The following is a 25,152-nucleotide window of genomic DNA, read 5'->3' on the forward strand; positions in this document are numbered from 1 at the left end:
ATGAGGCCCATCCATTATGCTGGATGAGCATGAATCATTCAGATGATGATACCTCTTCTGATTCTCCAGCTGTTTGCATTGCACTATGGAGAACACAGTGCTATAAAGAGCCTTAGAGCATAAAGTAACTGTGTAATTAAGAGTATAAGTTGTTGAAAAAGAAAACATTTTTAAAAGGTTTTCATTTTTTAAAACAAAATCAGCTTCTTCTACCTCCTAGATAAACATCATGTTAAAGATATACAGTTCTTGCCTGTATCGGTGCAGGGTGGCACTTCTAAGTCTAACACAAGGACTGATTAAGGTTGTGGTCTTCAGAGTACATCAGGAAGGACAGGCAGACTAGATGGTTCGAATGGTTCTTATCTGCCGTCAGATCCTATGTTTCTAATCTAACTGAATATATTTTCATATCTGGCGACATAAACCCCTCAGCCTACCCCCCAGCATTTCTATTTGGGTCCTGAAGATTGACTGCCATACCTAAAGTGATAGACACATGCTACGACCAATACGACTCCCAAGTTGCTGGAGTTATTGGAGTTACCGATGGTGCTAATTGAAATGACACAAGAGGATCTACAGAGCAATGACCTTTCTTAATGCACCCATGCCTTTTATATCCCAATAAACATTATAAACTGTTAAGTACCCCTGTTAGTGCTTAATTAATATAAATACAGATATATATATCACTATGAGATCATGTAACAAAATAGCCACCAAAAGGACCATGTGAGACTGTGTCTCTGCTGAGCTACATAATGCGGGAAACCATATTTTATATGAAGTATTATATAAAGGCAAGAATTTCCTGCTTTGTTGACAAAATTGATTTTTGGTCGGAAAGTGATAAAGAATTCCTACTCTAAAACTAAAAGTTTTCCATTGTCTTCTATGGTGATCGCTTTACAGTTTGGTTTTATTGTGTCTCTTGAAATGCTTGCTCCTTGGACAGTCCCCGGTGTTTCCGTGTTTGGCAATGTACCGCACAAAGTGAAGGCATGAGCTGAGAGTTGGATGAAGACGAAGGGATGAATATTTACCATATTCTCCAACACTCTTGGGGAAAAAAGCATGCGGGTTACATTATCTAATCAAACCAATAATCCTTACGCCATTCAATACTAACCGACTTTGTTTCCTGGGTCTAGTCAAGCAGCTGCTCAAACAGCTACATTTTTGCAATTTTGAGGGTAATAAATTAGACTTAAGGAAATAATACTTGTTGGCATTTTGTTGGTGTTTTGAACCATTTATGAAATCCCAGCATGTCCACATTTGTTTCTGCAGTATGCCTATGCGGTTTCGGTGCTGAAGGAATGTTCTAAGCTGCGTCCTACCGATACAACAGTTCTTCTGCTTGGTGCCAAAGTCTGCATTGGACCACTGTATTGGGTGAGTAGGCTAATGTAACTTACATCAAATATACAGTGAAGGAAACACAGCAGATATATATATATATATATACAGTATTTATGTAGATATAATTCAATTCAGTTCAAATAATACAAATGTAATGCAATGGAAGAAATTTGTTGATCAGAATACAGCTTCTGATGACTAATTAGGCAAGTGTTGCAGCCTCATTCTCTCAAGTTCCTGTTGTTGTTGATGTTTTTTTCTTGTTGTAGTCCAGAATTTTAATGAGAGCAATCTTTGATTCAGAATGAAAGCAGCCTTAAAACTAGCATAATGAGCAGTGCTTAATTGATTCATGTTTTGCTAATTGGGAAGGGTATCCCACACAATGGCATTTTAATCCAAAATGACATATCAGGGTGCATCTATCTACAGGTTAGAGTGCGTTACATGGAAAAGCCACATAATGCATGATTAACATGAAGCATTGAACCAGCTGTGGATCCAGCTCATATTGTGCATCACTCATGATATAAACAATCATTGAGCTCTTCATAAGGTGCTCAGAAGGCAATGACTCAGTAGATATTTAAATCCCAATGAATCAACCTGACCAGATTATTTAAATGAAACCTGGAGGTGTTTTATAAGCAGATGTTTTTATATGAACCCTGGCACTTTAAGGCCTGCGTGCGATAAATGATGTGTTGTGGCCACACAATGTGCTCTTACACTTTCGCAGCATGCGGCTGTGTGTATCCAGCTTGCAGCCGTACATTAAAGGAGCAGAACTGCAGTACTAGCGGCAGTAAAAGTACGTGACCGGCGCCATCTTCCATCACCCCAAAGGGCATTTGCCTAGGTTGTCCAATGACCAATCCTATCCAGGAAGGACCCAAGCACTGCAAGCAAGGGGAGCCAAAGACCCTACATCCAGGCCTTCTGGCTGGAGTGGAGTAGGGGAGAAGACCAGAACTCAATCCACTGTGGCTCATCATCTTCATCAGGAGCACAGACTGGATCCTTGTTTGTTGTTTTCACCCCAATATTGGCTTGTGTGGATTTTTATGATGACATCATTGCTAAATACTTTTTTGATAGCAAAATGTTTTATCTTGATGCCTAAAAGGGATTCAGGGACGTATACAAAAATGATGGAAGCATTGTGTTCATAAAGTAATACATCCCCAAAAAATGGGAATTCCTGGATATAGATCTACATTTTGCTTGTTGACAGTTTACTCCATAAAAGCCAGCAGGCAAACAAGACAGGACTCTTAAAAAAAAATCTCTGTTGGGCAGATCAGTTTTTTCTTTCATCTGCTGGGGCTGTATGGGGCATTAGTCTACCCCTTTAAAAAATTCCTAATTCTCCCTCCTTCTGAGACAAGTTTCATTGTGTTTATAGATTGCATTTCTATTTTTTGTAAATCATTTGATATGTGGCTAACGTTGTGTCCTAAGATTATTAGATACAAACTATAATTTGGATGCATGTAATTAGTGATACATTCACATTTTCCACAACGTTTGGCTGCATTTATACAACAAATGACTACTTGTCATGTTTATACAAGCTAGGTTCAGAAGGAGCATTGTTGAACGTGTTCCAGGCATCACAATTATTCTTAGCTCCGTTAGTTTGGTTAGCTTAGCACAGCCCTTGTCACAGGCATGACTTGCTCTTCTTCCCTTTGTGTGACAGGCAAACAGATGTACATTTGAAAGCAATAAATCCATGTGTGGCGATTCCAAGTCTAATTACAGCAACATTTTAACGGAACAGTCAACTTATTATTTTGTATGCCTGTTCCTTTATATGGGATATATATGAGCCTTCATCATATATGATCCCTGTGTGTGATGAAAAATAGGTAGATATGACTGCACCTTTAACCCATTCAGGAAACCTGATGTCAACCTTACATACATATATACATGTGTATATATATATATATATATGTATATGTGTGTGTGTATGTATATATATATGTGTGTGTATGTATGTATGTGTGTGTGTATATATATATATATATATATATATATATATATATTCGTAACGTCTAGGTGCTCTCCAGTATTATACACAATGCGCTGTACAACTGCGAACAGAGACTCTCTCTCTTCCTGCCACCAATGACTTTTATGTTACTTTTATGTTGTTTCACTTTTTGGGAATATCGTCCAGTAAAATGAAGTCTTCTTTAACCAACAGTAACATTTCAAAATGTAACAAACATAAGTCTCCTGACTTTTTTTTTGTGCCAACAAAAGCAGTGCCAGTAAGTGGAAGCTGTTGCTATCATCCTTGCAAACAACAAATTCAAATGAAACGACAGGCAGGGAAACAAAGCTCAACACTAACTGCTACTTACTGCGAAAACTGCAACTAGCATAGCCTCCAGCCCTACGTATTATTACAGGATGACATGGTGAGCATCACACATTGTGTATACATACTCCTTATAGAACACAACATGTTCACACTCCCTGCCTATAGTCTTAATGCCTTCGGAAGGGTTAAGTAGCACTTCAGTATGGGCTGGCTTGGACCAGATATTTATTAAGTGAAACCTTCCCTTAAACAAAGTTTTTCTTAAAAAATTGGTAAACTAGTAACCACTTCTTATCAGGGCCCAACGGCAGATGACAAGAGGGCCCTGGCACTTTAAAGCCAGCCTCCGCACATGACACAGGTGCTGCCGATGGCCGGTATTAAGAGGTTGCACGCTACGTATATGAGAGGTCGCACGCTACGTTTTAATGCTCACCCAGTGAGTGGCTGGGCATATCCAGCTGGTGGCCGCACACTGTATGGAGCAATTCTCATTATTTTCTTCCTTCTCCTTTGTATTGTGTTGTGCAGAAGAAATAAGGAAACGCATGATATGAGAAGCAAACTCCTGCTTTAAAAAAATATCCTGGCTATCTGTGCTCTGAATTTTGTGTATTCATTGGCTGTTATTTTTTATTTTATTTTATATTTAAATCCTGGGTTGTTAGGCTACCAGACACTATTCTTCAAATGCAGCTTTCTGAACTATCAAGCAATGTGTTATTCCTAAAAATAAATATTTCTGTTGGGTATTTTCTGTACTTTGCAATCAAAACCTAATATGTGTGTTGGCTCAGCTGAAGAGTCCATCATTAATAGGACAGGCTCCGTTCAGTTATTACAGTCCCTTGGCTAGTAGAGCTACTATCAGTACCATGCGAACAGATTCTGCTCCACTACTTCCCACCGTAAGATGGCTTCCTGGTGCCCACATTAGGAATCTCTTACTATAGAAGTCTTATTATCTACCACCCTGTTAAGTAAAAAATAGGAGATAAAACAAGATTTGTTTTACCTACAGTACTGTATACAGCACACAATATTTTTCCCCTGATATAGGAAAGTATATAGTTTAGAAAGGGACACTTTATTACTATTAAGTTAAAATATATAGAGGTCCTTCTATCCACATTTGAAGGGATTTTGGCAGCTATTGTGATACAAACATGACTTCTCCAATCTCCGGCAGCAGGTTGGATGACCAGCGTTCCAGGGAACTTCCCAGGATCGGCCACCTGGAGCCCTCACTATGCTGGGGAACCGGCTTCTTGTTGGGTGGGGCCAGCAGTGTGCGGAGGCGGGACCAGGTATAGAAGGGGCAGGGTTAGCACAATGTGGAAGTGGGGTTAGATCCAAATACAATTCAATTTACTAAGCGTAGGAGGGAAGTGGGTGGGCCTAAACGCCGCTCCCCGCCCTGCAGAAAAGGGAAGGAGACCCGGAGAGTTATACAGATACAAATAAAAATAGGGAACCCCTCCACCCAATTGGAGGGACCAGGGGAGAGGGTGGCCCTGTGGCTCCTGCCTCTTGAGATTCATAGAGAGAGGTGCAGAAACCCTTCTCTTATATCACAAATCTTTCTTCATTATTCTGGCCTCTCAAGGCTCTCAGCGAACAAAAGAAACGGAGCCATGGGATGTGCCTGGAGTCTCTGCCCTGGTTTACATAGACAGGGACAAAGAAAGAAGACACATGAAAAACGGACAAAGAAAAGACACTTGAGTATGAGTGTTAGAGAGCGTGAGTAAGAGCTAGTGAGTGTGGGTGATTATTTAAAAGTAGGGGAGGTTGGGGGATCCGCTCCATGTGTCAAATACTCCAGGTAGGCCCTTGCTCTAGAATAACTATACTATAACTATAGAGGTTTACACAATATTAGGGCTGAAACAACGAATCGATAAAATCGATAATAATCGATAACGGAAATCGTTGTCGACGATTTCCGTTATCGATTAATCGAGTGATCGATTCGTTGTTGGAGCACTCGGCTCCTTTTACTTACCTCCGCGAGCGTTCCCCGCTTCCGCTGCACTCTCCGCCTTCTTTTAGTTGCGTGTGGCTCCGTTCGCACAGAGCGATTCGCGGGGGTGGGGGTGGGGTTTCAGGGGATGCAGGGCAGAGTGGGGGTGGGGGGGCAGGCCAGGGTAGGAGACTGAGTGCAGGGCAGAGTGGGGGTGGGGATGCAGGGCAGGGTGTGAGTGTGGGGGCAGGGCAGGAGACTGGGTGCAGGGCAGAGTGGGGGTGGGGGTGCAGGGCAGAGTTGGAGACTGGGTGCAGGGCAGAGTTGGAGACTGGGTGCAGGGCAGAGTTGGAGACTGGGTGCAGGGCAGAGTGGGTGCAGGGTGTGAGTGTGGGTGCAGGGCAGAGTGGGTGCAGGGTGTGAGTGTGGGGGCAGGGCAGAATGTGGGGGCAGGGCTGGGTGCAGGGCAGAGTTGGAGACTGGGTGCAGGGGCACAGTGCAAAGTGCTGGATGCAAAGTGCCAGGGCTGGGTGCAAAGTGCCAGGGCTGGGTGCAAAGTGCCAGGGTGCAAAGTTCTGGGTGCAAAGTGCCAGGGCTGGGTGCAAAGTGCTGGGTGCACAGTGCCAGGGCTGGGGCAAAGTGCTGGGTGCAAAGTGCCAGGGCTGGGTGCAAAGTGCCAGGGCTGGGTGCAAAGTTCTGGGTGCAAAGTGCCAGGGCTGGGTGCAAAGTTCTGGGTGCAAAGTGCCAGGGCTGGGGCAAAGTGCTGAGTGCTGGGTGCAAAGTGCCAGGGCTGGGTGCAAAGTGCCGGGTGCAAAGTGCCGGGTGCAAAGTGCCAGGGGTGGGGCAAAGTGCTGGGTGCAAAGTGCCAGGGCTGGGTGCAAAGTGCTGGGTGCAAAGTGCTGGGTGCAAAGTGCTGGGTGCAAAGTGCCAGGGCTGGGGCAAAGTTTCTTGAACAGTAATAGTCCACCCCTTTTAGAATGTTTGGGGTTATTTTGTTTCATAAATATTGTGTTTGGGTTTTTGTACTTTGAACATATTGTTTTTTTATTACATCATAACAAAATAAAAATGTTAATGTAAATTTTAAGTTGTTTTTTAACATTCAGTTCATTAAATTTTAAATAAACCAAAAATTTGCATATTGTTTTTTTTTATCCGATTAATCGAAAAAATTATCGGCCAACTAATCGATTATTAAAATAATCGTTAGTTGCAGCCCTACACAATATATATTATTGTCTTATAACCCCTCCAAATCTTTACATGTTATGGATAAATATATGCATTTTAGCTCATCTCTTAGTTTGACATAGGAATCTAGGATATGAGTGTTACGCAGGCTGGATTTTGTGTGTTTTCAGTTTAATGGTTACTGCTTGTTAAAGGTGAATTAATGCGTGGATTTCATGCTCCAGTTAAGGTGTTTTTATTCCACCCATATTAATCTACATCTGGCATGCAGCATGGTCCTAGGTGATGTATTGTGGTCGACATTACATTGAGGCTCCTGAAAGCACTACTCATGGGGACAGGGTTTATCTGAGGACATCAGATGGCAGAATCATTTCACCTAAACATTGTATGCTGCAGTAATTAACATCCATGAAATAGCAGTTCCCGGTGAAGCCGATTTAAAGGTTCTCTGCTGTTCCGTCATGAAGTTTGTCAGCTTTGCATTAAATACTGCCGTGGTAGTAGCCGGAATAATTGCTCTAAGGCTCATTTGCTGTTTCTCAGAAAAGGCTATTTTCACGTCTTTGTTTTTTTCAGCCAGTGTATCATTAAAATATGCTTCAAACTGGTTGATTTTAAGAGGATATAATTTGTTGGTAACTTTCTTTCCCCAGACAGGCTGAGCTGGCCTTACGTCTGCTTTTCCACAATGATCCTTCTGATGTGATGAGTCAAAGGACATTAAGCATGGTGTATTTTGGGGATTAAATCACAAATTCACCTATTAAAAACATTACATTTTCTGACAGAGGGTTTTTATATAATTTTTTTTCCCAGTAGCTGATTCAGGTCTGTGATCCATTCTTATTCAGCAGTTACTTTGCTCTGCTTGTGTTTTCCTCCCCGTATTTCTTTCATTCATTCATTCATTCATTCATTCATTCATTGTTTGTTTCAATAAAAGTTTTATGCATTACTCTAATAACAGAATTGTAATTATATTTCATATTTTTTTAAACACTGATCTGTTACTTTTGTGTAGATGTGTAGCATATTTGTTGAAAGGGGGTGTTCCTCTTAGACAAAATATAAATTACTTTCTAACATGTGGCAGCAATCAGTGCCTGCTCTTTGCCACATGGCAATTGAGCATTCCCTCAAAAATTAAAAGTAAGACATTTTACATCATTAAATAATTACTTCTTTGAAGAGGCGTCAGGCATTCAACAGCACTAGCAATGTATGTGTATAATGCTACTATCAGCTATTATCAGTATTTGCTACATTATACATTGGAAATGTATACAAAATAGAATATAAAATTAGTTATTTTACGTTGATTTATATTCTGTTTAGGTCAATGTTTCCTCCCTCCTGCTGCACTTTAAGTACTTAAAATCTTGCTTATCTCAGTTACAGTTACTTAATACTTATGGCAGAGAATTTTTGGAATGAGTATTTTTATCCTTATTTACAGCTGGACGAGGCAGAACGGTTTGCAAAACTGGTGACGGAGATGGGTAAAGACGCAGGAGAATGTCTCGCTAAAGGCTTTTTGGCCTTGGGGCTGGTGTACAGCCTTCAAGCTACTGATGGTAATGTGTCTTGTGTACTAATTATTTATGTACAGTTGACTGAACAGGAAAAGAAGCAACATTCCTTACACCAGCTGGTATCTACAACTGTCTGTGAAACATTATAGGGTTTCTAATGAGGAGTAAGTCAACCCTTTTTATGGAAGCTATCAATTCAGCAGGGTCACTTCAGATGCTTTCACGTAGCACTGCTATAGGGATTATAGACCCCAAACAACCATACAAATATACTTTCCATAGTAGCTAGGGTGAAATTATTATTGAAATTATTATTATTAAGAAAAACTTTTAGTCTGTCCTATTCACACCAACAAGGGAATAGCCCTCAACAAAAATGAAAATAGGAACCCCAATAGGTTAAAATGTAATCTTTGATTGATACTGCTTAAAAAGCTTGTAGAAGGGGTTAAGTAAAATAAAACTTATAGTCCTATGTGTTGAAAAGTATGCGCACTTGCTAATCCGCTCTCAAGATGCTACGAAATTGCCTGATTCCTGACGGTCCAAATGGTTAACAACCGTGTCCCATATATCCTATGTACCTCTGGTCAATTGCGGAATAAAGTCCTTCTAACTTGCAATCCTGTAGATCACATTCTAGTCCAGCTGGGGATATGAGGGACAGGGACATCTTAACCACATGAGCCCATCCACAGCTGCCATGTTCCCCACTGTTTGGCTTTCAGTTACCAGATTATATTTTTCATGGAAACCTTGGCTGTATCAGAACCATAACTTTCCAGCTGCCAATACACAATGTTTGAGTATCCCCTATAAAACTAATTCTTCAAATGGTAACAATTGGCTTGTGGACAGGCTCCCTTCCAGTTTTGTCTTCTAGTGAATCTCTTTGTAAGGTCTACAGTAGGGGGATATCTCAACTGGTGTCTAGAACCTTACACAGAACAACAAAACAATTATCCAGCACTCTACTCCCTGAAGCCAAAAGGTTAAGGTTATATAGAAATAAATCCTTGTGATGGTGCATTTTATTCAAATAATGTGCAAGGAAATGACATAAGCTCAAATTGTAATTATAGTGATATTTGTTAGATATTACTTTTTTGCCGTAAAAAAATTGACAATTTGGCCCCCAAATGGTCAAACCAAGTTGGTAAATTCACTGCTCGTACATCATTTCCTGTTAATGGAACCTAAAGGAGACCTGCAGGAAATGTCCCATGCACTTCAGTGGTACTCATCAAGGTCTGAGCTAGTGAGGAACCCCCAAGCGGGTCCTTTAAAATAATTTAGTGCATATCTCCAGAGGGGTGATATTCTTGAGGCCAGGAACTGTGGTTGTACCCCAAGTGTTCTTATATCTTGGGGTACAACCAAGCTGTGCTTGCCCTGCCACTTATGATGGAAGATTATTATACTTTGTAATCTTTACTACTTATTTACTAGCCTTTCCACATAACAATCTTTTGTACATTGCCTCTCAGACTGTTTTAGTATTCTTTCTTAATTTGTTTTAATTCTTTCATACTGACCTATGCTCTTGAATATACGCAACGTGCTGTAAACCATCTCTAGAGAATGAAATCAATGGACCTCATTTAAAGTTAAGTGTTTTAAATATACAAAGTGGTGAAATAATACAGTCTTGATTAGCTTTGTCTTTAGGAATTCCATGTGGAGACCCAGAAGAAGTATAAGTATACCTTACCTCTGGAAAGCAAACTGAATGCAGATGCCTGGCTCATTTATTGTAGTTCCTAAAAACAAGAAGTGGCTTCCAAAGTGTGTGCGAAGGGTTACTTTATGTGAAAGAACAAATCTAACATTCAAAAATGTACAAAAAGAGGAGCACACAACATAAAAAGCATGAAAAGTATACCGATTCAGATTTCCAGGTTGCTGCAGAAATTCCACGCATACCCAGTGAATACCGTTGAAAAACACCTATATAAGGCATCGATATTGGGAATTCCGTCACACTATATGGCCATATATTGCTTACCCCGCCACTACGTCAAAGTTTGGCGAGTCCTATCTTTTTTTTATGGCTACATTGCTTATCAAGGGGCTGAATCAATGGGTCTGCCAAACCTGGGGTACGCCGTATAGCGTGATGGAATCTCTAATATTGATGCCTTATCTAGGTATTTCTTGAATGTTCTTCACTGGGTTTAGTTGATTTCTTAAATGTAATATTGATACCATAGCTCTTATTTCCTCCGTAGGCTCTCAAGATCTTTTTTTGTTTCAAATCACCATTTTAATAATGTGTTTGCTCTCATAGTTTGAAGTGCTTGAAGCGATACCTACTTCTTAATGCAAAAACAAAGACGATTGTGTATGGTATTTAAAGCAGGTGTGTGCTAAACTAATTAAACCCCTGAGATATCCCTTGGAAATAGAGCCAATTATACAAGTGCTGTCAACGCGAAGCACGGTTTCCAGTCCCAGGCTAGACATTTGTCACCATAACTAAATAGGCGCCAAAATTTAACACAAATATACTTTGCTTTCTTCAGTTATTATTAGCTGTTTAATCACTTTTAATGATGGAGTTTGCGATATATCATCATACCAACACCCGAGTGCAGTGACAGATAAACGCATCGGCATATTTCTGTTTTGGTATTGAATTGGGAAACTAAAGAACAATACGCTTGTACAAATTTTGTCTGAAACCAGGCAGAATTGGCTGTCAAGCCTTGCTAAGTTTTACCAAACCAAATTACCAAGGATCTCAAGTAAACTTTACAGGAACTTGGCAGAAAACTCTGCAGCTCTATGTTCCTGGTGGGTTTAGCTGGTCACAGTCTTTTTTTTTATAGATGTACTATATTATTATTTTTTATTTACTGTATATAACACTGACAATTTACTCAGCGTGCTTCATAGTACATACATTCAAACAGTCTGACAAAACTAGAACTGACAGACTCAGACAAACCAATACATTAGGTAAAGGGGGCCCGGCTCACAAGCTTACTATCTGAAAGCAATAGCATTGAAGACACTTCTTGCTCAGTGAGGAAGAAAACTACTTGATCCTAAGTCTTCTTTAACAGCTACCCCTTTTCCCCAGAGGTTGAACCCTGTGTGTTCTGTGGCTACTGGGACTAGGATAAAATAGCAAAACTAGGGCTAGTGGAAAGGGAGGCTTATCTGGACCAAGTCCACCAAGTTTTGGTGTTTTGACAGCAGGAAAGATGGACAGACTAGAGGGGCTGAATAGTTCTTATCTGCCTACAATGTTACAATATATATGTGTGTTCGAGAATGTAGCACACCAGTAGTGCTCTACTATTATCTATGCATATTAACCAAAATGCTAATATCTTCTTTATGAAATTACAACCCACAGCTGAACTGTCGGTGGCTTTAACATACTTCTATTTCAATCGTTTTCATCCTCTGTTTCCATATGCCATGCCTGGGCCAGTTAGCATTCTCATTTTTGTCCGTTGCTATATGGACCTGTCATCATACATATTCCAGCACTCGGGGAAGGGTTTTACACTGTTCTACTAGACATGCTTTTTTACAGAATGTTGTCCCAGCTGTGGTAGCTGCTGCATGTCCATCAATTGAAGACAAATAATTTACTTTCCCTCGGAGTGTCCAGCAGCACATGGGGACCAAACCGTTCTGGTGTAATGTGTTTTTCTAACCTACCAGAATAGGGATCAGCAACAAACACCATTACGGGTCCATCCACAGGGACCAGTAAACACCAAGTTTATCCTGAATTACCAGAGGCCAGGGAGTAGTGCCTAGTGAATTACCTTGGGTTTAAATGTGATTTAAGTGATTATCACACAGACACTCGTAACATTTGTAGAATTCACATTCCTATGAAGAATACTGGGCATGCGTAAGTTCTCTCTGCAACACAATGTGCTCTCTTGTAGCGTTTAAGGCATTGTGTAATACTAAATCTTTGACGCCGTTTTTGTGCATGCGATCTGCCCGATCCAATCCAATTTGTTTGTTTTTGAGACCTTCTGTTTGTGTTTTTAAGCGTAGCGGCACGGAAAAGAATAAGAATATTTCTACTTTTTTGCAGCTAATCACAAATCCTCTCAAGATGACTTAAATCAAAAGGCCGTTCAAGCTCTACAAAAGTAAGAATGCACAATGGTTATAATATGGTCTGTAATAAATTTACGTTGGGAATTACACTTACTAATTCTTTTTTCATAGCCATTAGTCATATGAAACTCAAGTCTTGCAATGACACCCTTAATCACTGGCCTTATCTGAAGTTGCCAAACGCTCCCATAATTTAAGTTTCTCCAGTTAGTCATCAGACATTCTGTATCGCCCTATAGCAAAATGTGAGACATTTGTGTCACATACAAAATCTGACCTATAAATTATATTTTTAGTACATTAATTTAAAAGCGGGACAAGACATTGTCAGGAAAAAGTACAAATGACTTATAAAGATAAAATTGGGCAAAGGCAGGAGAAAATGATCATATAAAAATGAAATAGATACTTACCATTACCCCTTTACAGATATATATATATATTTATTTTTCGGAACAGGGCACATCAGTTAGATCCTGACGACCCCCAAATAACATTATATTTGGTGTTGCAACTGGGACTTGTAAGACAGGTAAGTAAGTATTAGAATTTATAGTAACGGGTCAGTAGAATTACCGTATTTGCTCGAATGCTCTGAAAAATACCCCTCGTCTTATAATCGAGGTCGTCATCTAATCAGACCCACTCTGGCATATAGAGGGTTAAAAGGCACATCATGGGGCAGAGTGGCAAATAGGGGGTATAAGGCATTTCTGGGGGCAGAGTGGCAACCCTGGGGGCAGATGTGCATAACTGGAGGGGCAGGTTGGCAAATAAAATAAAATAAAAAAATATATATATTTTTCTCAATCATAGCTTTTATTAGATATGAAAAAAATGTTTACATGCCTTAATATTTACTAGTAAAACTTTTTTTTCTATAGGGTAGTCTTATATTCAAGCTTTTTGTTTTTTTCCTAAATTAATATTTAGATTTTGGGGGGTCGTTTTATAATCAGGGTCGTCTAATAATCAAGCAAATACGGTACCTTTTTATTTTGGGGTAGGTCGGTACCTGTTTAAATGTTTCACCGACACTACCTAGTCATACCAGGGCTTAGCAAGTCCCACAAAATACCACATCCATTGCCAAATGTGTAACTAGGAATATTTGTGTACTACTGGCCACACTTTGACCTCTATATGTGATATTATATGATCAAGTAGTTCTTGCTTTTGTGAAGGGAAATAAAAAGACATTTGAAATGGCATTAAATTCAAATGTAACGTATGCTTATAACGTATGCTTGGTGTAGGTATCAGTGGACTATAATAATGGATGTTGCTTTGAACTTTACAAAAATTACACCTCCAATGCTGATTAATAGAAATAAAAGCCACATATTTAAATTGTCCTTTGTCCTAAACCCCCCACACATACACACGGAAATTATCTTGGCTTTTACACATGAGTTATGATACAAAGTTGGACGCCATAGTGTTGCATGCTCTGACATTACAGACGCAGTCCTCTTGGTAACTTTAATTGCATTGTGGGCTCTGTCAACAAACATACTGTCATATTTTAGTGACACTGGCAAAAATGTTGACATTCCTTTAATCCTAAATTAAATTATGTTTGCAGACTTATCTATTTTCTTTATTTTTTTTTAATTTCTCTACCTCTACATCTCAGATCCTCACAATGTAGGCTTTATTGTGAGCATAAACTTAACATAAATGGGATATTTCAGGTACTGCGGATTGTATTTACAGTTTAATTTCACAGTTAATGAACTTTAGTTTATTTTGGGTATTGTAGCATTTATGCGATTGGATTGGAACGATAAAAAGCTGGGAGAACCCCTAAGTTAATAATTCCATTGTGTTGTTCAGCAGTAGAAATGTTTAAGTTGTTATTGCAAAATAGCACTTGCATGAAATTCTCTCCCTGCGCATAGAGGGGTCTTTTGGAAATGGCAATAATGGCGAAGTAATTGCAGTCATGACTGGGGTGTAGGGTTTCTGACAACAATGACATGGTGGCCAATGTTGGTTAAAACAAAGAATGAGAAAAAACTTTACTCTTCGATTATATTCCACGGCAATTGAAAATATTACTGAATAAAATGTGAGATTTTGCATATCTGAGCCCTGGAAATTCCGGTGTAACGTTGGTTAAACCACTATCTAAATCACAGACCTACAATCCCTTAATATACCCAGCGGTATATTTTGGCCTCGGCCAACTAGGTCAAGAGCAGCAAGTCCTGGTGCTCTGCTCTTTGGGTCAGTTTAGGAGATATTGGTCCTGTCTTGTAAGTAGTCTATTTAAAATGTGGAGGTCGGAACCTATCCATTATGGCCTCTGTAGCGCCGCTTTCCCTCTTCTGAACGTTACACTGGGATACATCATGTCTGTCGGTACAGAGGACTTATGTCGCCAAGCAGTGGAAACCCTGCCTCAAGTCAGGGGCCTAGGTCCCCCCCCCACACACATAAATTCACCAGTGACTCTAATTTTACTTTCTGGGGAAGGTCATTTCTTAGCAGTGAGATCATTTGTGGAAAGATTATGTTTTTTATACTTTTTTAAAAATTTTTTCTTTTTACTAATTTTTTATAATATTTCCAGCTAAAACATGAGCAATGAGCAGTGCAAACATTTTTCTTCCCATCTTATGAATTTTCTTCTGGCATGCAACAGTTGCTATATTTCTTATTAAACTAGGATTTTCATCTGGAGCCGAGAAACCTTTGTGTTTGATCTTTTACAGAATAGAAATGTCATTGACATTCACGAACTGCAAATAATCATTAAATTTGATTATGCGGAAGTTTTCTCGTGAAGAATCCACAGAAGCATTTTCAAGAGAGTTACTAATAATGCATGCATCATTAACCCACGATTTCATAAAGCACTGTTCATCCTTAATGCTGTGTCAGGGGTTTAATGGCATATTACTTTATCACCTCGCCCTTCACTCTAACCTACGTGACATCACGCATAGAACTACTTGGGAATATCCACTGTTCAATCTGCTGAGAGATGAACATGATGATGGCACATAGCTGCTGCCAGACCCAACAGAATTGACAGTCCATCTGATACACGATTGCTGCAAAGCTCAGCACTGGCAGGGAATTCAAGCTGGCAAAATAGCCCCAGCCTTGGAGTTTCAGTAAGCCATCTGGGTTACAAACTTCCTCGAGTCTCATATTACAGAGCTCCTTAATGTTATGAGCAGTGACATCTGTCAGTAGACACCATCCCTTTGAAAGGAAGGAATGATGTCTACGGCCATAGTTCTAGACAAGGTAAAGCTGAAGAGAGGTTTACGTTAGCAAAATAGCAGCTTTAACAGTGGTAAAAATACAAGAGGTCCAAACTTGGGCATACCACCAGCTGAAAATAATGTAACAAAAAAAGGAATATAAATAGAAACATAGAAAAACAGAATGTGACGGCAGGTAAGAACCATTCGGCCCATCTAGTGTGCTCAGAAGGACTCAAACCCCAACCAGTCCTTGGTCTGGCCCATAGTCAGGATAGCTTTGGACCTAAATACAAAATAATGGTATCATTCGATTTTCCGTATTACAAAACTATAAAATCCTGTATCATTTAAGAGTGAATAAAGCTCTGATATTACTAAATTAATAATTTGACCAGGTATACGGTGTTAGTTCCCCCTCCTTGGTTAAAATAATGTACCAATTTAACATTTATTAACGTGTTGTCCATAGTAAACTGTTTTAGGACTTCTGCTTTTCCATTCTCTTTCATTATAGCATTTTTGTCTTTCATAGCCTAATTTCTAAGACCTGAAAGCTTGATTTAAGAATTAGGAAGTCTGATGAATTCTGTTAACTCTTAGCCATGTCATTAAATCGAGACCATTGTTCAAATAACATTATTTTGTTCTCTTCAATAAATACTGCATTGTGTGTTATCCGTACACATGTAGTTAGTATGATCAAGTCAACACAGCGATTCAAGTGAATCAATTAGATAAATCACTTTGATAAGTAGCGGCGTCTGTCAGTTAATTGGCCTTTGTCGCATTAAAACGAAAAGCATGATTACTGTAGCTGTTGAGGACTGTGACTTCAGATAGTAGCTAAGGGTGAAAAATGAAAATGTAATTGTAGTTTTTTTTCCCCATGCGATAAAGATACTGTCGAAGATATTGGAGAATACAATGGTATTTCCCATGGTTTCAAAAGTGGAAATCAAAAAACGCTGTGCTTGTTTTCCCTGTTGCCTGATTTAGTTGTAAATCTTTACGTTAAGCTATACATATAGAGTACAGTCATTTTGGGTATACCTGTAGAATGACTATGGTCGCATAGATAGCCCACTCCTGTGCAAAACAGAAAAGTCAGCGTCTCATCATGACCAATTTAGGACATTTTCGGTAATATTATTTACTCAAATACCATCTTTTTGTATATCCCGATCTGTTGTTTGAGCTTATATTAGCAGCAGGACAAATTAGCGTACATTAGATACTTGTTACTGCTCAAAATATTCTGTCTGCCACATCCAGTAGCACCTCAGTTGTCACCTTCCAATGACGTCCAGCTGTTTGCTCCAGACATAACAGTCCTTGAAATCTTCTGAAATGATCTGCTTGCAGTATTAATTTATACTTTAGCGGTGATTAATCCACCAATCTGTTGAGGTCCAATCCGGCGAACATTGATGAATGAGGAGCAGAAAGAATTTCAGACACGTCTTATTCTAGGTTCTATAAAGTTGCTTTAGCAGTTTAGAAAACCCCAACAGCTTACTCCCAGCTGGCCCTTTCAAGAGTTCTCCTTATGTTCCTCCTTGAACAGAGGATACAGCGATACTGTAGTGAGTTCACAGCCATTTCTTAAAGAAATCTGACTTTTATTGCTGCCCGATCGCTCTCTTACAGAGCGATCAGCACTCTTTGTGCATATTTTTTACCCTAAAGGGCTCATTCTTCCCCTTTTTCTTTTAGATTAAATGGTTGGGAGGGTTAAAGGCACATTATTTAGTGAAGATTCATAGATTTAAGGTAAAAACATAAATACAAAAAGTGGATGTTTTAACCCCACTATGACTGAAATCCATGACATATCATGGTGTATGAGGTGTTTCCAAAATAAGGACAAATGCCTAAAATATACATTCATTCGCATCGGCCAAGTAAAACTTGATTCATTTATTTTTTCCCAGTTTAAAAAAAATCATACTAAATGATTAAGGTTTATCTATATATGTAAGGATTTTAAAGGAAAGCCCCACTTGTCCTGAAAGAAACAATCTATAATTTTTAAATGAGGGAGGAGGTGATTTTGCTGAAAACAAGATAGCAAAAGTGCTAAAATTCCTTACACCCTTAGGGGTTAGATTTGAAATGAAAAACATTGGAGTTTCCTTCCAGGTCCTGTCATTTTGGAGATGGAGCGAGTTAGACTGATACGTGTTACATTCTGTGAGCACCAAATCAGATACATTAATAGAATCCTGCAGGGCAATAACATGGCACCCAAAAAGAAGATGGCGCCTTCAATCGGGAAGAAGAAAATGACGTTCCCTGGGGGTTACATAAAATTCATTAACCGCATCCTGATTGGTGCCGCCCTAATGTTTAAATAAATTAACTATTAGATTTAAATAACTTTTTGTGTAGTGTATTGATGGAATCTTCATGATTAACCCTGTCAGTTACTCGGGATTAGAATGCTGCTAGTCATACATGTTATTTTTTACATTACTGACAGGGTGGTAGATAAGAAGACTTCTACAGTAAGAGATACTTAATGTGTGCGCTATGAAGCCATCTTGCGTTGGATAAAGTGAAAACCATATCGGTGTGCTTGGTACTGGTAGTAGCACCGAAGATGTGGGCCTGCCATGGGGGACAAGTGTGCCCCTCCTGTGCCAATCTTTTTGGGGGTTTGTGGGACACCTACCACATCATTGGACAAATGAATGTCTTTATGTCGGAGACCATTCTATATTATCATTATACAGATACATATTTATTTTGCCCGGGACAAGACTCAGGTAGTTCAGTTTGTCAATTTTCTTAAATTGAATGAATTTAATTAAAAATTCACATTCATTATTTGTGAATCTTTTTCTGGTCTTGAATGCGGCAGAACGAACGATTGAAACAGACACTATTTTAAGCCCCATCTAGGTAATACCGTTCTACGTACTACATCATGGCATCCAAATCATTTGGAGAAAGCTAAAGCAAAAGGGGAATATATACGCTAAAAAAAAAGATGCCGAATATCAGATTCAAGCTAAAGTGCTTACACAATGCTTAGTGGAGAGGGGTTATCCCATTATTAATATCAAGAAAGCCAAAAATATTGTGGATAGGATTGATAGGCATTCCTTACTCCATAATAAAATCTATATAACAAGACACAGGGCAGAGACAGAAATTCCAAGCAAGTGTAATTCACTTCTGCCTGTAGTTGAGAGCATATGCAAATCTGTCAAATTATCCATAAACATTTTTTTTTTAAATCAATTTTTTTCTGATCCCCTTTTTAAATCGCTAGTGGAGAGAAGGTGTAGATGTTCAAGGCAAAGAGACAGACATTTGGCAATATGGTGTCCCCAAGTAACTTTGGTAAAAAGAAGGATCGAAAGGGCACAACTGGGCTTTCCACTATTGGCAATTGTAAATGTGGCTACAATGTTTGTATCTGTTCACATATGTGTATTTCTATACGTTTTTGTTTCACCGTAACGGGAAAAGCTATGATATGTATTGTCATATTAATTGCAATAGTTCATCAGTGACTCACTTATTAACTTGTTTAAGTTGTCACAAACAATACATTACCAGTCGCCCCATAAAAATCAGGATGAAAGAATATTTGAATTATATAAACCAGGAGGCAGGCATTTTGGCTGCATAGTGAAGGGGTTAATGCCTTTCAGTGCCAGGGGATAGAGATGGTTACTAGACCTGAAAGAGGGGGAGACTTACATAAACTTTTGGCACAAAGAAGGTTTATTGAAAATTTGATTTGGCAACACGCAAGTCAAGAGGCTTAAATTCAGAGTGTGATAATGGTCACTAATTTGAATAAATGAGACTCACATACACTTATTTACATATTTTGTTTTTTTTTCTTCTTCTGCGAGGTACAGATATGTTTTTATTTAACCAAATGTGCTTATAAAGCAAAGTCACTTTCTTTGTTTGGTGTTGGTGTAATGCATTCAACCATGCAAGTCAATGGAGCCCAGCTTTCTAATCACAATGTGATTAGTAAAATATAATAAAAGAAAATAAAAAAATTTATTAAAAAAAGGAATATAGTAAAAAAAAAATTATCCAGAGATATATATAAATAGAAAAAATGTAAAAATGTCCAAAAATATAAAAAATTAAAATACCATGGTATAATGTCCTTCATATTATTTACTTATTCATTCGCTTATGCTCATGTGATTTTAATTGTGTAATTGTTTTGCACACTGTGTGAGCAGCCTCGGTTTTACCGCGGGGTCACTTAATGTGACACCACTGCCTTTCTGCTTCCCATGGGCAAGTCCAAATTCAAAAAGGGCTGGACCGTGCCTCAACAATTTTGAACTGGCCCAGGACAAGCACTAAGGCAGTGAGTTCACGCTATGGGACCCTGCATTAAAAGCAAGGCTGCTCGCACTGTGTGAAGTGACAGAGAGGTAAAAGTAAGGGGGTGCGAGAGGGTATATGTATGAATGTATGTATGTTAGAGTGAGAATGTACATATAGGTATGTTAACATGAATATATAGGTGTTTGTGTGTTAGCATAGATGTTTAAGTGTTTGAGGGGCAAAGATGGTACAGATAAGCTGTTTGGGGGCACTGACAAGCTGTTTGGTGACGAAGATAGCACAGACAACCTGGGGGCACTGACAAGCTGGGGAAAAGATGGCACAGACAAGTTGTTCTGGGACAAGGATGGCACAGGCAGGCTGTTTGGGGGAAAGATGGCACAGACAAACTGTTGGCGCTGACAAGCTGTTTCAGGACAAAGCTGGCACTGACAAGCTGTTCAGGGACAAAGGTGGCACAGACATGCTGTTTGTGGGGAAAGATGGCGCAGGCATGCTGTTTGGGGGCAAAGATGGCACATACAAGCCACAACCACAAAGGTTGTACTGTGGGACAGGTTGCTTGTGAAGTCGGAGGGGCCCGAGGCAATTTTTGACATCGTTGGATTTTCTAATAAGTCCTCAAGGCTATGATTTCCACCTAGTGTTTCTTGATTAGTGCTCAATATAGTCCTGAAAGAACGACATTACTTCTAATTTCAGTCCTTTGACCTAATATTAAACATGAGCTTTAAACATTAGCTGAAATATGTTGAAAAGACACGATAATTATCATATTATTGTAACTGAACGCATATATTTCAGGAACACCTCCAGAATAGCAGGCAATAGAATTGCAAATAACAATAACTAATGTATTCTTTTCTTTAAAAAATAATATTATAAAGCAATCCATCGTAATACCTCAGTAGCAAGTTAACAAGATGCTTCTCTGGCTTTGTAAATATGCTTCTGCTTTGAAATGTCACCTGTCAGGCTGGCGCAGTGTAAGTCACATTTTAATTGAAGATTGTTGCTGGGCTGGATTTTTTTTTCTGTTACTAGAACTCAACCCGATGATGATCTTTATACACGTTTGTGATCTACGCCTTAAGGAGGGTCTCTGATGATAATTGTAATATGTTTTTGGGATGTCCGCGGGTGGAATGATATTTAATGATTCAACATTAATTGTATAATTGGGGTAAAATACAGTCTTTCTTGCTTGTTTCATTTCCTGCTGTGAAATCCAACCTTTTAATCCAGTATGAAGTTTGGTGTATCTTTATGTGTGTGAGGGGATATCCTGATCCCCAAAATATCCTTTTACAAGACCATACACCCAACCAACATACAAACTTAGTGTAGTTACTATCCCTAAAGTGGGGCAGTTGGGAATGTTGACTCATCAGAATTAAAAAGGAAGCACCCCTTCTCTTATATCCAGGCATGGGCATCACCTACGTCCTACATGGAGGATGGCCTTATAGTGCTAGGGCTGTCTTGTCATCTCCACTTACCTGATAAGAAATGGTTACTATTTCCTCTTTTTTTTTTATCTTATCTGAGTTTTTACATACAGAGACAGGTCTCCCATTGTAAATAAGCCAGACCATACCAAAGTGGTACTTTAATCTTCTGAAGGCATTAAGAATATAACATGTTGTGTTCTATAAGGAGTATGTATATACAATGTGTGGTGCTCACCATGTCATCCTGTAATAATACATAAGGCTGGAGGCTATGCTAGCAGCAGTTAGGCTAGAGTTGACCCTTCGGACAAGAAGATGAGATCAATGCACTATGGGCTTCTATAATGACAAAGGCTTAAGGGAATGTTTGAATTTATGTATTAACTAAAGTAATTCTAGCAGCCACTGTCTAAAACGGCTATTTAAACCGCAAAGCTAAATATAGAAATGAAAAGTGTTGTATAGCTGCCTTCCATTACTCTAAAAATGTCTTATTTATTTCAGATATCAGATGCCATTGAGCACCTGCAAGAAGTGCTGAAATTATACAAGGATGATATCAACTGCCTTCATTTGCTGGCCCTCCTATTGTCGGCACAAAAACAGTACCAACATGCCATCGACATTATCAACATGACTGCCGTGGAGTATCCTGAAAACTTCAGGTCAGCAGACTGGTGTTTGTTACATTATGAAATTATGTTACCAAAGTTACTGTTGGTTAAAGAAGACTTTATTTTACTGGAAGATACTCCCAAAAAGGGAAACAACATAAAAGTAACAAACAAGTTATATGGTGCACTTCAATAGAAAATAATAGTTTACACAATTATATGTTATTGATATCAAAGATATCAAATCATCAAAGATGATTTAATCACTAGTAAATATTACGTGTAGGTCTTGTACCATCCGCAGCTCCAAAGGTGTAGCCAGATATATGTACACAAGAAATGGACACGATAAGAATAGAAAGTAATAATAAAAAATTGTAACTTCCTTAACGCAATGCGTTTCGCTTTATAGTATGAGCTTCCTCCAGGCGTATCCGGTAGTTGTGATACGTCCTTCATATTGTGTTCCGATCCCAGTCCAAGTTGCTTCCAATTTCCTCAAATCGCTTCCGCCTTCCGGGTCTTACAAGACTTTGTGACATCATCCAATATGGCCGTCTTAGGTATTTATCACATCCATAACAACCAACAGTTCTGTGCTTCCCCCAGCTTGTCGACACAGCGATTTGATTTCATTCAGTTGCTACAGGAGGGATACTACATTAAAAAGATAAAAAAAACAACCAAAATCGGGAAGGGGGAAGCAATTTGAGCCAATTGGAAGCAACTTGGACTGGGATCCAACTATTATTTTCTATTGAAGCGCACCATATCACTTTTTTGTTTGGTATATATTTGAGGCACTGGTATTTTTCACGTTTTTAACATAAAAGTGAAGTTTTACTTCTATGTATTTCTAATTTATAAAGCTCGCTACATTAGTAGCAGAAAGAGAGAGGCCTCTTAAGACGTCTCTGTTCACACCAGACTTGTACAAAACATGGTTTATAATAATATATATTGGAGGGCACCGTAAGCCTTCAGATATATATTAAGGTATATATGTATATATATATATATATATATATATATACAGTACACGGTATATATATTTATAATCTAAAGTGAGTCCGGTGGCCTGGTTACTAGAAAGTGAAGAAAAGAACATTCACCTAAAGCCGTAAAAGGGTTTTTTCAGCAGCTTTTCTTTTATTTGTAAGAACTGTTTCTTTTCCACATATATATTGAGTCGTAACGTGTCGGATGTGTGAGGTACCAGTCTGCACTGAGCAGGGTTATTATGCACACATAGAATATCCTTTGTGTCTGTCAAATTGATGAGGCCTTTTGTGGATAGCTCAGCGGTTTGCATCCTGATCATTAAAATACCCCCAAATCTATAATGACGTTCCGATATTAGTTACCAGAGAACATTCCAACCTAAGAAGAATGGAGGAATTCATTTTAGCTAAAATGCCAGTTATTTCTCTAAATATGAAATTCTATTATAGCCATACCTGAGATTTTTTGTCCCCGGGATACCCGGAGCCTTCCCTGCTGCTACACCAAGAAAGCAGCTCATACGTTAGGGTAAAGAAGGTATACGTTGTATTTATTTTACAACTGATTTTGTTAACCAGTTGAGGGCTTTAATTTCCGCAGCGCTTCTTACTATACATACATTTGGTAAAGAGGGATCTGCTTGCAAGCTTTTAATTACTAAAACTTGTTGATAGATGAGTTGAAGAGGGCAGAAACGGTTCAACTCCATGATGTTATTATACATTATGAAGGGCCATCCCCAGCAACCCTCTTATGCTATGAGGGAAGAAATGGATGTGTGCTATGGATAGTTACATCAGTGAAATAAAACTCAACACCTCGTACAGATTTGCATTATTAGAAATCTGTATAGTATTAGCAAGGTTTTTGCTAATTTTAATTTGGGAGCAACTCTACTATCCGAGTTTCAATAGAAGAAAAAGTTAGAATGCAATGACAAACCGAGCGGACATTTGTAAGCACTGCCGCTGCTGCATTTCGCAGTCTCCGGATAGTCCTGCATAATAAAGCTAACTCGTTGGGTAGCAGAGGACATGGGGTTTGGAAAACAAGTGTATAAAGGAGGGTTTGGGTAGGATCCAATGTCTTCATTCAGACAGAGAAATAAAATACGTTTAAGGCAGTATGTGTAAAAAAAACCAAAAAATAGTCCTGCTCGGAATTCAAAAAGTACAAAATAGTGTAGAGTTATAAAGTCTTTGCAGTCGGGGATACAGCTGTATCTTAATATAGCATCATTTGACCTTGTCTGTTAAGGAACTGGTTTAGTGCATACCAGATAATCTATTACACTCCTCTGCTTCAGCCTGACATTATTTATTACAGTCCTGACAGTCCATAGATCACACCAATCCAGATCTCTTACAGTCCCCTCATATTACAGCAGAGCGCAGCCCCCCTTGTAAGTTATAGCTCTGCTGTAGATGGGTACATTCGATACGCGCCGGTGACATCTTCTCACTACTTGGGCAGTTTGTTTTACATGATAAAAATAACCAGTCAGCGTCTGGGTCCTCTGGATCACCTTATCCACGTTACAGAAATTCTACACACTGCAGGGAGTGCCGAGAGTGAGGTTGTCTCGACTCTACGCAGCCAATGAGACGTGAAATCTCAATTCTTGCCTCTGATTGGCTGCACAAATGCACTTATATCTATATATAGATTTAGGGTTTTTAATCTCTCAGACATTGAGATTTGTTAATCAAGATTCCTGTTGATGTTAATCTGAAAAACCACAAAATATGTCAGGGTGTTAATTTAATGTTAAAAGACAGTTAATTTTTGTGTTGTGCGCATGCCTTGAATGTTAATTCTGTTGTGTATTTACTGAATAGTGTTAATGTCATCTGTTTGCTTGTCCAGAGTATTTAATACATAAAAATATGGCCGAGCTCTCTGTAGAAGTCTTTGGCCTGGATAACCTGTCCATTAGTGTATTGCGTCCCTGCTGGAATATGTTTGCTATGTTAATAATAATGAATTGTTGTCTATCGGATGCCTTGCATATAACAGCTCCTGCGATTGCCGTGTACATTTCAGAGTTTCCATAGCAGCCGATCTTT

General features: G+C 39.0%; 1 protein-coding gene across 2 annotated transcripts in view; it reads left to right on the top strand.

Moving 5' to 3' along the window:
• LOC149303161 (tetratricopeptide repeat protein 7A-like) overlaps nucleotides 1-25,152 on the top strand; it is a 121,660-nt gene that overhangs the window by 46,746 nt on the left and 49,762 nt on the right. For both annotated transcript variants that reach the window (XM_089481493.1, XM_089481492.1), the window contains 5 exons: nucleotides 1,294-1,398; nucleotides 8,311-8,428; nucleotides 12,450-12,507; nucleotides 12,935-13,007; nucleotides 21,975-22,135. In XM_089481493.1, the coding sequence (XP_089337619.1) occupies nucleotides 1,294-1,398; nucleotides 8,311-8,428; nucleotides 12,450-12,507; nucleotides 12,935-13,007; nucleotides 21,975-22,135 (515 nt within the window). The remainder of the gene's footprint in view (nucleotides 1-1,293; nucleotides 1,399-8,310; nucleotides 8,429-12,449; nucleotides 12,508-12,934; nucleotides 13,008-21,974; nucleotides 22,136-25,152) is intronic.

The sequence above is a fragment of the Sceloporus occidentalis genome, unplaced genomic scaffold (assembly GCF_023333645.1).
Source record: "Sceloporus occidentalis isolate IW3139 unplaced genomic scaffold, rSceOcc1.0.p SCAF_15, whole genome shotgun sequence".
Lineage (NCBI taxonomy): Eukaryota > Metazoa > Chordata > Lepidosauria > Squamata > Phrynosomatidae > Sceloporus > Sceloporus occidentalis.